Source organism: Natator depressus, chromosome 1, assembly GCF_965152275.1.
Source record: "Natator depressus isolate rNatDep1 chromosome 1, rNatDep2.hap1, whole genome shotgun sequence".
Taxonomy (NCBI): Eukaryota; Metazoa; Chordata; order Testudines; family Cheloniidae; genus Natator; species Natator depressus.
This window is the reverse complement of record NC_134234.1, coordinates 66,270,085-66,286,456: the sequence shown is the minus strand read 5'-3', so window position 1 is coordinate 66,286,456 and position 16,372 is coordinate 66,270,085. Positions and strand designations below refer to the sequence as shown.

The following is a 16,372-nucleotide window of genomic DNA, read 5'->3' as shown; positions in this document are numbered from 1 at the left end:
AACTAAAGTGATGAGCACCATGGAAATAAGGATAAAAGACAGACAGAACAAAAAGGGATCCTCTCTGGAATTTTAGCTATCAAGCAAAATCAACTTTCAATCTCTTGGCAAAATAATACTGTAGTACACAGACAACAACACATTTTAGATACACAAATTGTCCAAAATATGGAGAGTAGCTTGATAAAACATGTACAATATCCTTTGTTTACATATGATTGTAGACTTTCTGTACAATGGAAGCTGAGAGCAAACTTTTGTAATGGCTGCTTTTCAAGAACCAAAGACAATTCATTGTAGGCCTGACTAGATGAGAACACGGAATACTTTATCACGGAATACTCAACATCACAGCCAGATGTTGGTCAACTCTGTTTCTTGAACTGATGAATATTATTTAAGTATGGCCTTGTGGGATCTGAAATGGCCAACCTGAATTAAATTCACTCTTTTAAATACATTTAAAAATATGACAGTTTAAATTTAGTGTAATACAGATCAACAATTTTTGATCACTGTGTTTCATGGTGCTATGTCATAGAGAGTATTTAAAATACCCAGAGGAAAATTTTAGTCTAAACTTTTCCTCTGCTGCTTCTTGTGCTTGTGCTAGTTTCATTTTAAGCAAATATTTAAATGTGTATTTTTTCAACTTTTCATTTAGAAGCAATTTTGAAGTTTGCCAAACTCTGTAAAGGGTTGACGTTAAAAGGGGGGAGGGGGAGAAGAGGGAGAGAGAAAGAGAAAGAGAGGTTCTCTTGTAAATTATTCCAAGACGGTAACAAAGCAACTTAAAATAATAGTTAAAAAAACAAATAAAAAATAAGCAGCCTGCACCCAGAACCTTTGTAAACCATAGCACTTTCCAAGAAACCAGAAAAAACAGCGCTTTACCACACAGGCTCTGACACATTTTTATACTCTAGGAACTTAACAGTAGCATAAAACATTAAATATTAGGATCAGTTGTGATTTCAACCAAGAATGTGTTACCTAACAGACTGTCTGCATATGTGCTTGGAAAAAAACAAGGAGGTTTCAGGTGTTGGTTCAAGTGTAATTTTTGTTATTAAACATAGGTTTGCAATAGAAGGATTTGCACATAACCATGACTGATAGTTGTATTTGTAGGCCGTTCAGTTAGCTCCATCAGCTCACTCAAACACATTCTGAACAGATTATGTACTGAAGTACTTTGCAGACCATACATTAAACAAGAGACTTTGCTCTGAGGCACTGCTTCCCACACTCCATGGGGAAAAGGAAGCAGGAGAAAACAAAACTCATAGAGTTCGACAGCTACTGAGGCAACACTTGCCATTTACAATATAAGCCCAAATATTTTTGCAACACAACTATATATTAATTTAATAAAATACACAATATAGCTCTTATACACTCAACAATTTGGCTCATATGCACTGAATCTGCAATAAATCAATAAAAATATGTCATTTGATGTAAACACATTGAATCTTCTTACATTTGCACATTTAAATGGTCATGTGATTTGTGTAGATGTCTAAGACATTTTCACTTTCCTGAGCTATTTTAGTGTCCACAAATTAATAAAAACGTGTTAATAATGTTATTTTGTTTCATGTATTACCCTTCAAAGGTAACTATTTTTGCGAACTTGTATTATACCTCAGGTTTGTTTCTAACTTAGTGCTATTTATATTTTTGTTGGACACTAAAATGCTAAATAGGCATTAAAACCTTTTTTTTTCCTTTTTATCAAGTGAATTAGCTTATGTGTGTGCAGGACAAAATGGACTATATCATTTTACATTTAACTTTAATATGATATGAGTTGTGTTACTAATGACCAGGATATGTTTTGTTGAATAATGATCTGGAATGATTTTTGTTTTTTGTGTTTTTGTTTCATTTTTGTGGCAGATAATTTTATACAGAAATGTTTACCACAAATGAATGTTAATGTTTGGTGTAGCTTGGACTACTACAAAATCTTTTTTAGGACTTTCAGTAGAAGCCTGTGGTGACTGCTGGAAATCCACCACAGATCAGAATGATTCAACCCTGCTTTTCATGGGGTTTATAGGTAAACAGTAAAGTCAGCATCAACTATTGAGGACAGTCTTAAAATATCAGACGTAGTTCTATTCCTCATTTCTCATACCTTCCTATCAGATTGTCAAAATGGCACTGTCTTTCCTTCTTTCTCTTGGTACTTCACACTGTCCTAATGAAAGTTTGGTCAAAATGAAACCAGTATTTTATGTGAAAAAGAAAGAGCAGTGAAAAGAACATACTTGTGGGCACTTCAGACGTTCACTAAAAGCCTTAAAGCAGCATTGGTCTTCCTTCATCCCTGTAAAACTGTTATAACCAGGGGCGATCTTTTTTTTTTTCCAGATAAGCAGAAGAGGCAAGTAAGTGCCAGCCTACACTTTTTTTTTCACTTCCTCACAGCTACAGGGTCACTTCCACGACAGTCCTGTAAAAGCTTGTCAATTTCTCTCACAACTTCCTCTGCATCCACTGACTCTCTCCCTAGATCCCGATTTGAACGGTCTAACTGCTCCAGAACAGAGTCCATCTCACTTGAGTCTCGGCTCACTCGGGAATGTACATCTGCAAAGACCCTAGCCATCTGATCTGATGCAATGAATGGAGTGTCTCTTGACTGTTTACTAGGTGATAGATACTGACTGTCAGTTGACAAGTACTGGCTGCTTGGTTCAGCCAAGGCTCCTGATTTCACTTCACAACCATCCAGTGGTCCTTTTGTTGAGGTGCAAGGCTCAATGCATGTCTTGGTTGGGCTGCTCGATGCTGAGGGAACCTCCTGAAGAAGAGGACTCAGGGCACGTTTGGCTTTTAAATAAGGTTTAACATTGGCAATGAGAATAGTGTGCTCTCGCTTGTCTTTCCCGAATGTACAAAAAGTCTTTTTCCCGGTGGGATTCACAGTTTCGTAAGTCTCAGTCTCAATGTTAGCTTCAACTGTGGGTACAAAGAGATTTGTGCGATAATCTGCATTTTCAGCCTGATTGTTTGTAGGGAACTGTGGCATCCAACACCTGTCAGAATGACCGAGCACTCTGCATTCATCTGTGCAATTAACACACTCTTCTTGTTCTGTAAAGCAAATGAGAAAAACAACAACTCATGTTATTAGGGGTTCCTTTAAACTAATACAGAAGCTATGATCAGCTCTCGTTTGGCTTTCCTGACCTCTGATTTCTTAATTATGGAAAAAAGGAATAATTAAAACATTTCAGGAGGACTGCATAAACTAACCGTTTGAGACAATATATTTACTTAACTCTGTACTCTCAATATTAAAGCATTCACATAGCCCAAAGGAAATAAAAAGGGGTCGTTAGAGAATCATTCTCAGTAGAATTGAGCTTCATCTGTAAACTAATCTGCTGTAGAAATCTGTTAGTCTTTGTTCTGTAGAACTCATCCTAGAAAAATAGTGAACAGTACTTAAGGAACTCAAAAGGCATTATCAGGATTAATTTTTCAAATCAAATAACTGAGCAATGACTGGCTCTATGGAAATACAAACACTTCATAGAATTAAGCCAGCTGAGTTTTCATTTTTGTCACCTACATTTTGTTTGTAATTGCTATGCTGGGTGACAGTCATGAAATAAAAAGATTTTCTTAAAAAGCCAACTTTTCCTGCTGAGAATAGAGAACTGGAATTTTCCATCTGTATGGTTCAGTATAAGCTTGTCAAAAATGCATACCGCTATTTTATTAGACATGAGAATGGATCATGTAATCAGTTTCCTCCTTTTTTGTTTTGGTGAAAGTATGTGAAAATGGATTTGCTCAATACATACAATTTGGAAGAATGATAAGCCTTGACATACTATTTGAATTGATAATGCTTTCAGTCAGGATTTTTATATTTCTATTTTATGAAAGAGATAATGGAAAAAAGCTAAATAAAGCATTTTTGTTCACTGCATTTTTAAAGGCTAAATGTGGAAATTTCTGGTCCTACAATTCAGTTCAAAGGCATACATAAGAACTTTGAGCTAGATTAACGGAGGGACTAACATGTTACCACACCTAAGACAGCTGTGTGCATGCTCCCTGGCAGAAATGTACGTGCCCTAGGGGACTGTAATGATGGAAATTCAGGCACCTACAGAGGTGGGCGGCAGGTGAGCGGTGGTTTTGAGTATCTCAATGGCAACTAAATGTCAGACTTAGGCCCTAAATCAGGCCCCCAAGCTGTGGCCAGCATGCAGTCCAACTGGCACACAGCTACGGCCCAGCTGTGTGCTAAATGCTGCCAGGCCCGCGTGGCCAGATCCGGGTTCCCTGCTGCCAGGCGCAGTGGGGTTGGGGTCCAGGCTGCCTCCGTGCTGCCCAGTACCCCGCCCAGGGCTCCGCTCCTGGCCCCACTCTGTGGAGAGGTCTCTACGTGGGAGGCACTGGGCATACGGGTCTGTAGGGGAAGGCTCGGGGCGGAGGAGCACTGTAGTTCTCAACCTGCAGCCCAGGTAACACATTGTGGGCCGCATGAAAAATAGGTTGAGTATCACAGCCCTAAATCCTCTGGAGAACCTATCCCTCTCTGCTTAAAAAAATGTGTTTTGGCTGGTCATCTTGAGCCAAACCAATTATTTCTGGACTGTCATTCTTCAGCCCGAACTTCACTGTGTGAATGACTCCAGCTTTATGTTAGGAGGCTAGAAAATTTCAGAAATACCCTTTGGATCCCTTATTAAGGGATTCTTGATTGTAAGGGGAACTACTCAAGTTGTAGTGGGGGAGGTTTAGGTTGGATAGTAGGAAAAACTTTTTCACTAGGAGAGTGGTGAAACACTGGAATGCGTTACCTAGGGAGGTGGTGGAATCTCCTTCCTTAGAAGATTTAAAGGTCAGGCTTGACAAAGCCCTGGCTGGGATGATTTCGTTGGGGATTGGTCCTGCTTTGAGCAGGGGGTTGGACTAGATGACCTCCTGCGGTCCCTTCCAAGCCTGATAGTCTATGATTCTACTGCCCATATTCTCAGTACTCTCCAACCAATACTGAGAAAGTAAATCTCAGATGTCTTGAGTTCTGGGATTTCTGAACACTGTTCCTCAGTTGCTAAAAATTTCTACCCGCTAAAGTAGCAGACAGGCCTCCAAATCATTACGTTTTTTTTAAGAATTTGGTAGCCATAAAAATTTTTAGATCTGGAATTCCAGCTGAACTAAAAAGATTGAGATTCTGATATATGTATGCGCCCATACACACACACACACAAAAGGTCTTGAGCCTGAAAAATGCTGAGCACCCGTAACGTTTACTGACTTGACATTAAAGTATAGTACAGGTGAACTGCACCTATCAGGATCAGACAATAACTATTTAATAATCTTAGAACACAACCTCTATGTATTAAATACACAAACTACACAGATCCACAAACAGATAAAAACACAGAGAGGCAGAATCAAATACTGTAAAACAGCATTAATCATTTACACTTCAAAAAAAAAATCAGCCATATGACTGAAGCTTGAGCTAAGTTTAATTAATGCTGTGCTACATCACTTTATAGTGAGGTAATTTAATTCATGGTGAGAGAGTTAACCTAGATATATTATTAATAATCATTTACAGAATACTGCGAATTCATGCAGTGCTCTACACATGTTCCTGACCCCAAAGAGCTTAAAATCTAAGACTGACAAAAGAAACAAATATGAGACAAAGTAAATTGCTATGGGGGAAGAGAGTGTGGAGAAACTCTTGAGGAATAGAATATAGCAGGAAAGATTTATGGAAGAAATTAGTAGAGGATCTCTGGAGAACAAGAAGTTGGACATTCTTCTTAGTGTATGGGAAATGGGGTAAAGTAAAGATGGTGAGAAGCAGGGAGTTTAAGAAGAAAATGAAGAGAGCATACCAAGAAAGGGCTGGGAAGAGCTTAAAGACTGGGGTTGAAGTTTGTGATGCCTGTTTTTACCCTGTATTAATGAGATGACACTAGTGCCCATACACACATAAAATACGTAGTGACAATTGCCTGGTGATAAAAATGCAGAGCCACACAGATAAATTACATTTCTCTTACACCTGCATTTCACCAATTACTCTGTCTCTGTCAGAACTGCTTGAAAATTCCAACCCCCAAAGCAGCTTCAAAAGAACCAAATGAAAAATAAATGGCTGACCAAAAAAAGTGAAAAAATCTCAAAACAAACCGAACAAAAAAACCTCAAACCAAACAAAATAAAACTTCCATCAACCTGCTAGAGCACCGTTTCTCAAACTGGGGTCCCTGGACCCCTGGGGGTTAGTGAGGGTTCTCCAGGTGGTCCGCCGGCCCCACTGATCAACTCCTTCCCCTCAATTCCTCCCCCTCCCTCTCAGTGCCTCCTGCACGCCGGGGAACAACTGTTCCCCGGCGTGCAGGAGGCACTGGGAGGGTGGGGAAGGAGTTGATCAGTGGGGGCAGTGGCTCCGGACAGGATTCCGCCCCCTCCCCTGACTTCACTCCATCCCCGCTCTTCCCTCTCCTTCCCAGCACCTTCTGCACAATGCTGAACAGCTGTTCCCAGGTGTACAGGAGGCACTGGGAGGGAGGAGACGAAATCAGAGAGGGAGGAGGAGGAGTTGATCCGTGGGGCTGGCGGCCCTGGACATAATTCCACCCCCTCCCGCAGCGTGCCCCATCTCTGTTCCTTCCCAGCACCTCCTGCATGCCGCTGAACAGCTATTCAGCGGCATGCAGGAGGTGCTGCGAGGGAGCAGGAGGAATTGAGGGAGAAAGGGGGAGGAGAAGCGGGGATGCGCTCGGGGGTGAGGAAGAAGTGGGGCAGGGGTGGAGTGAGGGCGGGAAGAGGAGAAGCGGGTGTGAGGCGTTGGGGGAAGGGGTGGAATGGGGAGCAGGGCCTGGGGCTGAGCGGGGGTCATGGGGTCCGCAAAAAAAATTAAATCAAAATGGGGGTCCTCGGGTTGCTAAAGTCTGAGAATCGCTGTGCTAGAGAATATTCTTTTATTTTTCATCCCAAACAATGGCATATGTCTCTCCAAATGGTGCCAGTCAGGTTTAGGACAAACAATTTTCCATCTTGGACCAGTAACAGATAGAGTGATATGTGTGAATAATCAATTTTTTTGGTTTTCTGGCCAAATTGGGGAAAAAAAAGTGTTTCGAGTTGAAACAAAAGCTATTTGGTATTCCGGGTGAAACAAAAAACTGAAAACAAAATAAAAAATCATTTTGGGTTGAATTAAATGTTTTGTTCAAAGTCAAAGAAAAATCTGGGATGTGGGAAACCTGCTTCAAGTCCTTACTCTGTCCAATCTGGGTAGGGATTTGAAGTTGTTAGACTCTCCTTTCCCCAATTACAGGTGAGTGCTCCAAACACCAGGCTATTGGATATTCTAGAGTTGGGCTCTCTCATTCTCGTCTATTAACACTGTTTTATTTTGTTTAAAAAAATAAATATTCATTAGAGGAGGAAGTGAAACCCAAGTATCCGACCCCCCATCACAGCTGAGTCCCCTAACCACAAGGCTAGAGTCATTCTAACTCTCTTTCTGGCTTTATAGGCAGAGCACTATGAAAAGTAGAATAGCTCTCTTTTTAAAATCTATCTAAAACATTTCTAAACTTTTCTTGTTAAATATGTGGAATACACAGAGGTATGACAGTGTGGTACACAGGTTTTTATGGCCAACTTAAGGGATTTCCTGCATAAGTCATTCATTTCCTGACTTCTCAGAGTTTCACACTGCAACCTTAATATTCTTTTAATGTAGTTTTTCATCTTAAAACAGCCTGGCAAATTCCATATAAAAATTGCCATCATATGCAATATTTGCTAGGCAGCTAGGGCAGAATGCTCTATACCACACAATCAAAGATGCAGGAGTTCTCTCCACTTTCCTATGTACCTTCAATCATTCTATCAAAGCAGGTAGGCCCTATGTCCCTTCTTACACACTTTCACAGCTCTCTCTCTGAACTTTCTTAACATATATACATGTGCACAGAGACCATAGAAGACTGGCAGACACTGATAGTAGGTCATATTTTAAAAATCAGTGCATATTTGCCAACTATTTTAAGACACTTATAACTTTAACAAATCACAGCCAACTTTTCTGAAACCACTAAAATGCACATCTACAAAGAAGAAATTATATTCCTGCTAAATTTCAAGTTTTTAACAACTAAAATGTTCACATCAAGACCTAAAGTTAAGGCTACGTTTTAGTCAAGGGTATTTTTAGTAAAAGTCACGGACAGTAAACAAAAATTCAGGGCCCTTGACCTGTCCACTACTTGTACTATATACCCCTGACTAAACCTTGGTGGGGGTGGCAGCCCAGGGGCACCGCAGGTGGTGATGTGGGGGCGGCCTGGGATCCCCGCTGGTGCTGGGGGGAGTGGCCTGGGACCCCCGCTGATGTGGGGGGTGGGCGGTGGCACGCAGCCTGGGACCCCCACTGGTGCTGGGGGGTGCAGTTGGAAGGGACAGTTGGCAGGGCTGGCAGGCTCTTTAACTGGCTCCGTGCCTCCCCGGAAGCAGTGACATCCCCCTCCCTCAGCTCCTAGGTGGAGGTGTGGCCAGGCACCTCTATGCGCTGCCTTCACCCAGAGTGCCAGCTCCACATCTCCCATAGGCTGGGAACCATGGCCAATGTGAGCTGTGGAGGCAGTACCTGCAGGTGGAGGTAGTGTGCAGAGCCCCTTGGCCACGCCTCCACTTAGGAGCTGAGGCATGGGGATGTTGCCGCTTCCTGGGAGCCCCTCCAGGTAAGCGCCTCCCAGAGCCCTCACCCCATACCGCACCCCAAATCCCAGCCCTGAGCCCCTTCCCACACTCAAACTCCTGCTGCTGCTGGGAGGCGTGGTGGCCCAAGATTGCCCCAGCAGCGGTCGGTGAAGCTGGCCCTGGGGCTGTCCCAGCTGCTTGGGGAGCCCTGGGGTCAGCCGCACCAGGCACTGGAGAAGTCACGGAGGTCACAGAAAGTCACGGAATCCATGACTTCCGTGATCTCCATGACAACCTCACAGCCTTACCTATACTTAACATTCCGTAAGTGTTCCAATCTAAACAATATTTTCAGTCTTATATTTTTTTTGGTCTTTTAACTCTTGGGCTGAAATCTGGCTGTTTTGTTCTGTCTCAGGATTACTTTTTTAAAAAAAGTAATAATGTTTCAGCCATTTTTGAGAATGGGAAATGGAAATTTTCATATATGAAAGTTGTATTTTTTTCTTATTGCCTCCCATTCTCAAAAATGGCTGAACCAGTTTTACTTATTTTTTTTAAAAATAGTAGTCCTTGGACTGAGAACAAACCATTCAAAGATAAAAAACCAAATATATAATAACACTGAAAATAAAATGGAGCACTTATGCAATGTTAACTATAGGTATCACTATACACTCTGTCTGTAACTAAAACCCTGCAAATTAGCAGATATCCACTTTATATCTGCAGATATTCGCATCTGCAGATGTGAACCATTTTTGCTGATTGGTGATGGATGGATGCGGATCCAAATTTTATAGCTAAGGCCCTACAAATTTTGTATCCACACAGGGCTCTATCTGTAACGTATAGAAAAAAACCTATGGCTGAGATTTTCAAAGCCGACTAGTGGACTTTACAAAACTCCTGTTAACTTCAATATGACTTATGTGGCTAAGTTCCCTAGTCAGCTTTGAAATTGTCAACCTTTATGAAATATATGTGTGTGCATACATATAAGTGTTTACATACATATGCGTGTAACTATTACACACTATTTGTCCCTCATCAATAAGTACACAAAGAAAAATCTATGATCCATTAGACTTGGCAATCCCTTTAAATAAAATGAATACTTATCTTTATATATCATATTTATCTTTTCCCTCTAGTTTCCTGAATTGGCTAAAGCTGTTTTTATACTTGCATTCATATTTGCAGTATTGACTAGCCTTCCATTTCTGTTCCCTGGACATTCTAGCACTGACTGAATTAAATATGAAGCAAAAAAAGGAGAGAACAGTTTTGTGAGGAAAAAAAATACAAGTTGACCTTGAAGGGAAAACCACCAGCAGTACATGAGCTTTTGCCTTGCTGAAAATCTGTACCTTTTTACTTCACTCTTTTATGTCGCATCACAGGAAGCAGATTTGGACTATTGATTATCATACATTATAAGCTGCTCACCTCACCATTAGCCTGTAATTTTGACTGCTGCTGCTAGAAGACAGTGAAGAAAATCGAACAGCCACTTTTGTACTAGCAGCAGAAACTATAAACACAAAGTGAACTATCACCACCAAGGGCCAAATTAGTATTTATGAGAAAACAGAATCAATTTAAAGGTAAAAATAAATATATAAAATAGGTTATATGCAGCATTGTACAGCAAGATGCACTGGAAGGGTGATATGCACCGTTGGTCTTTATCTCTACTTGTCTACCTCTTGTTGAAAATAAACCCTTAACAGTCCAAGTGTGTACAATAAACAGCAGCAGCCTGGAGACTTTCCTCAATCTCTGGAGCTTTAAGGGTAAACAATCAGAAGTGCTTTATGCACTTCAGGGAGAACAAATCCTAAAACAGACCTGCTAAATTATCAACCATAGAAAGAAAAGGAAACAAGCTACCTGGCAAATGATAGTAACCTAGATTGGAAATCTGTAGCAGAAAGAGCTAAGATAGCCCAGGATGAAGTCATGCTGGCAAAATGTAGACTGTACAATGCAAGATATATATTTGATCAAAATATGCTACATCTACAACAAAAAACAATGCAAAAAATGGTCATTTGATCTAATCTTAAAATGAAAGATGCATTTCTGTGGTTCTTTCTCTAATTACTTACTCTTTCCTCACAGTCCTCATAAAACAGAATAAAATAAAAATGGCGCCACAGTTCTCTTTACAGCACAAATACACTGCACTACCATGATAACTAATTAGTGGGTTCATATTGCTGACTTCTTTCATATGGCTAAAAAAATGGGAAATCATAATTTGACTCATTAACTCTTAAGTGTCTTCTTAATTATCTCAAGGTGAATTTAATAGAATTAAAGTTTTTTGCTTCTAACAATGATTCAGTATAGCTAACCTAACTTCACAAATACTACTTCACTTTAATTGGCTCTTAGATGTCTATTTTAAATTACTTTAAAAATAAAAGACCAAACATAAAAAAACAACTGCCAAGAAACATCTTATATGATATGTTTATAATCTCCAGGTCACTACAGTTTGTGTCAAATTACTGTACATAATGTAATAGTATATGTTCATGTTTCTGTGCTTATGTGTGTAAGCTGACTTCACTTACATATAAGAAATTATATAAAATCAAACAAAACCAAACCACAATTCCCTAAACTCACACTTGAGTGAGGCAAACGTGATTTGGCCCATTATGCCTTATATTGGCTGACTTGGTAAATGATAGCTCATGTGCATTCTTTGCATAAAATTTCATTCTCGTGGCATTTAGCATGTGTAGCTACCCATCACCATATAGGCATGTAACAGGACTATAAAAAAACACAGAAAAATAGATTTTGTAACACTACAGATTACATTTACATATTGGATAAGTAAAGAAAGAACACTTACTTTCTAACATTTGTGGGCAGTGAATTAAAATGTCAATAATTTTGTTATCCATATGTTGTTACAGTCTTGGTGGATACTAGCATATGCTCATCAGTTTTACATATTTATATGCTTTATTCTTTTTCCTCTTCTTTCAAATAACAGCTGATCTCCTGGACACCTGGAGGGAAATCTTGGCACCACCAAAATCAATGAAAGTTTTGCCATTGACTTTCATATAGCCAAGATTTCACTCCTGTTTCCTATCCTCTCTGGATACTGCCACATTCTAATCTACCTGTTTTACCTTGTTCACCTTTATAAATGCTAAAGGTAAAAAAAAGATCCAATCCTACAAATCCTTAGTGGTATGCACAGTCCAGCTGAAGTCAACGATACTGCTCTTGTGAGCAGGGCTATTCAAATGAGAAAGGGTTTACAGGACTGGGCCCGAAGTTTATATCTACCTGTTCTTAAAGCATGTGGCTTTAGATAATGCTATTACAGTCCACCTCTTGCTTGTGAAATGTTCTCTTTTCTACTGCATTACACAGTAAACAATGTGTTTTCTGAGCTTTATTACCTATTAAGGGGGGAAAGATTTGCCTTTGGGTGCATGCACAAAGTTCACATGGACTTTCCTAGAAGCTGAACAGTCTTGTTGCATACAAAATTATGCAAAGTGAAAAATCAGCATTTACTTTAGACCAATGGAATGCACTAACTTTTATACACTATTTTAACATTTTGACATATATATTAAATATTGAATGCCTATATTTATGTACACATATGTATAAATAGCTGAACACTTAACTGTATATATTTTCCCAAAAGAGATATCAATAACTCTCTCTTAAGAACTACAGCTAGTAATTCCTGTAATTGGATTAGAAAACCTTCTAGAATTAATATGAAATTGTATCTCACTTTTGATTTGAGGGAGACAATTACCTTTACTCAAAAATGTTGTAACCTGAAAGAACTATTTATCAGTAGGCATCTATTAGTGACAAAAAATAATGGTTTCTCTGACATGCCCTAACACTAGGATTATATGACACTTCTGATGAGAACCATCAACTAAAGTACTACTTCTGAGGTTGGATTCCTGTTTAATTACAATTGCTTTTGACATAAATAAGCAGAGGTAAACAAACAGTTCTCTGCACATGCTTGCATTTATTAAACAGAGCTGTTTGCAATCTGCATATTTATATTGGCTTGTCTGTTTAAAGGCTTCCTTCAGTTAGGCAAAGCAATTTGCTTAGATTAGAACGATGATTGACAGTAGAACCAAAATGGATTCCCGTCTTTTTAAACCTCTTAACTCTTGTGGGCTTTTCTTCTGATATTACAACTATCAACACCTGAGGATTGTTACCTTTATACAGAGTTTCCCTCTGGTTTTCCTGGAAACAAGGTAAGGATATTTCTAACATTGATACGGCACAAAATGTTAGAAAGGCAATTAAAAGGTGGTGGGCCAGTAGATTTAGTCCTAGTTCATCACTGCTGTGTTAGTCCATAAACATTTCAAAAATATTGCAGGGCTGAGAGGATGATTACATACAGTACATTAAAGTATGCTTTGAAATCTGTGAAAGAGTTAGTGTCAGTCTTACATATTTTTAGAGGCAGTGCAAATATAAGAAAATGTACTTGTTACCTGAAAATTTTCCTTCCTCACAGCGGGCTGGTCCACAGATCCCAACAATGGGTCTTTGGCCTCTGCCTAGCTGTTCTGGAGGCAAACCAGATCTGTGAGTCACAGACAGAGATAGGCTCCACTTCCCCAAAGCCCACAAATGTGAACACTTCCTCAGCAGAAAAAATACTGTCTAAACCAGAGGGGGGTAAAACATGTGGTCCTGGCACCACTAGTGGCCCCTGCGACTCTAAACTGTGTTCCCTTGAGGGTGACGGCGTTAATAAGGATATTTATACTTGACTGACTTGATAACGTGTTCCTGGAGACATATCCTGTAATTTGTCAGTTGAAGAGCTTAAATCAGGCCTCCCACTCTGCAGTGGGGGCAAGGGGATCAGTTTCTCATTCAGCCCCAGGAACAGCTCTGATAGCTGGCCACCTGCTGCATCAGAGGGAAGGGAAGAGAGAGTCTTTCTGGATGCTCCATGGTACCTGCTTCCCTACCAGGGTTTGGGAGCCCCAAGTGAGCAAGATAGGAGGTCAAGTGGTTCTGTCTGAGCCTAGGGAAGTGTTTAGAAAAGGACATATCCCCTCCTTCACACAGGACAGCTCAAGAAAAGGGAAAAAAGAAATAGAAAACGAGCAACCAGTTTTGGCTCCCTAGTTCTCTACCTCTGAACCAACCCTGAGAGGGGCTGGAATCTGCTTTAATTTGCTCACCAATGGACCAAATGCCAGCTGTGGATAGACAGCACAGCACACTCTGGCTCTCCCCGATCCCACCACCAAAATACTCCCTTGAGCCAGGGCTGCAGGGAGGAAAATGTAAGAGCCAGCTATTCCAGCTCTATGCTTGCTGAGGAAATCTCCAGCAAGAGACTAGCTGGTGGTTTGCATTGCCTAAACAGTTGGCCTAAACTGATAAACTATTAGCATTTAAACTGTGACTATAGTGACTCCTTGTTGTAGAGCCCAAGAGCTGTTTCCTGGAAAAGAAGAGAAATATGACTGCAGTAATTAATAGGATGGATCTGTGGATCTGTTAGAAAGGACATTTTCAGACTAACACATTTTTCTATTCTTTGTCAAAGGCAGGTTCGTAGATCATACAATGCGATTTTATCAACATTATTTCAATGAGAAGGGATTGCTCTAGTTCAGAAATTTTACTGAATTTGTATAATTATTTACCAATAATTGATAAAATTCAAATTCTCTTTTGTGTTATGTTCATATCTATCTTTAGAAGCCCAGTCAAGATCAAGGCCCCATTGTGCTGGACACCATACGAACAAATAGTAATAGCCAGTCCCTGCTCCAAAGAATTTACAATTTAGTTAGAGAGAAGAGGCAACAAGTGACTATGAGAAATAAAAGCAAAGAATGAGGGAGGATAGACAAAGGTAATGAAAACATGATCAGACTCTTGATCCTTTCTGAACATACCAATTTTTTTTTAAATAAATAAACGTTGCTATCCCTTACCAACACATAACCAAGCACCAGTGACAGGTTTCAGAGTAACAGCCGTGTTAGTCTGTATTCGCAAAAAGAAAAGGAGTACTTGTGGCACCTTACAGACTAACCAATTTATTTGAGCATGAGCTTTCGTGAGCTACAGCTCACTTCATCGGATGCATACTGTGGAAACTGCAGAAGACATTATATACACAGAGACCATGAAACAATACCTCCTCCCACCCCACTCTCCTGCTGGTAATAGCTTATCTAAAGTGATCATCAAGTTGGGCCATTTCCAGCACAAATCCAGGTTTTCTCACCCTCCGCCCCCCCCCCCAACTCACTCTCCTGCTGGTAATAGCCCATCCAAAGTGACCACTCTCTTTACAATGTGTATGATAATCAAGGTGGGCCATTTCCAGCACAAATCCAGGTTAGCTTTATATTACCACATGAACTATTTTTCATAAACTATCAATTAGCTTAACATACAGTCTTTACATCTATAGCTAGAAGAGGAGCCTTTTGCTTTTTAAGCTGAGATACACCATCTTAAAAGTTTGGGGATGGCAGATATTTTTAAAGGCCATGTCTGACTGCTATGTGGCACTGGTGACATGGTGGCTTTCTGAAGGATTCTCTCTCGTTTATATACCCATTTTAACAGCCCTGCTGTCATTCAGAGTACGTCATCACTTCTCTTTGGTTGTGATAGACTGAAGTCAGTAGGGTTCTGTGAGAATGGGTTTGCCTGTTGCAGGATCAATACCTTAAAGTTTGTCAGTAGATACTCAATCCTTTATACATGGTAGACTATGATGAGGAGGCGTGGCATCCCTCAGAGACTGACAAGGAGGGACCACAACCCGCCCCTTGGGTTGCAGAGCCAGGAGGGTCATGCCTGCCCTGCCAGAAGCTAAGGGGTGGGACAAGAAGCGGAAGTATAAAAGGCAGGTCCTGCAGCTTAGCTGGGCTGGAGCCACTGAGGGAGATAGATATCTGCATTCTGCTTCCTACTGGAGCCCGAAGAGGACTCCATACCAAGGACTTTCCAGAGCCGCCGGTTGACCAAGATGCCGAGGAGCTGCTGGGGATGCTGCTGGCAACCTACTGCAGGGAGATGGAGGACATCCATGGAATGAGGTACCCATCAAGGGGAAAGTAGGAAGTAGTCCATCAGAACTAGATGACAGTCTGGTTGGGCTTTGGCCTGATACTAGGTCCGCGTGTTGCGGGAAGAGACCCGTTGACCTAGTTGTGGACCATTTCACCACAGTTAGGGCCCTGGGCTGAGACCCGGTCCCCTCATTCCCTGCCACCCCAACCCTGGGGCAGCAGCCTCCACACTGTAGACCATGTGGACTGCATTTGTCTGCAGTCTGCCAAAGTCAGGATGCTTGACTGTTGCTGCTCTGTCCTGACTATAGGTCAGATCCTCCTACTTGTTTGTTGACCCATCCTGCCAGAGGGCCTGGACTTATAAACTTCATTGCACTTGCCCTGACTGCTGTCCAGAGCCCCTCACTTGGTGGTGCCCCACACTGCCTAAGGGCCTGGGCACCTACACTTGGTGCTGCTTGGCCCAGGTCAGGTGGCCTCAGCTTTAAAGACAGCTAATTCCCCTCTGAGTGAGTGCTGCGACAAGGATGTGACTGTGAGGAGGCATGGCCTCCCTCAGAGATTGATAAAGAGGGTTGGCCATG

At 40.9% G+C, this 16,372-nt stretch overlaps 1 protein-coding gene across 10 annotated transcripts in view; it reads right to left on the bottom strand.

The window, feature by feature from the left end:
• Positions 1-613: 613 nt before the first annotated feature.
• PCDH17 (protocadherin 17) overlaps positions 614-16,372 on the bottom strand; it is a 103,273-nt gene continuing 87,514 nt past the window's right edge. For 4 of the 10 annotated variants that reach the window (XM_074961584.1, XM_074961620.1, XM_074961601.1 and 1 more), the window contains 2 exons: positions 13,227-13,301; positions 614-3,105 (listed from right to left, as the gene is read on the bottom strand). In XM_074961584.1, coding sequence (XP_074817685.1) covers positions 2,423-3,105; positions 13,227-13,301 — 758 coding nt within the window. In that variant the 3' untranslated portion in view covers positions 614-2,422. Of the gene's footprint in view, positions 3,106-13,226; positions 13,302-16,372 lie in introns of those variants that run through there. The other 6 variants (XM_074961610.1, XM_074961630.1, XM_074961657.1 and 3 more) reach the window with 4 other exon arrangements.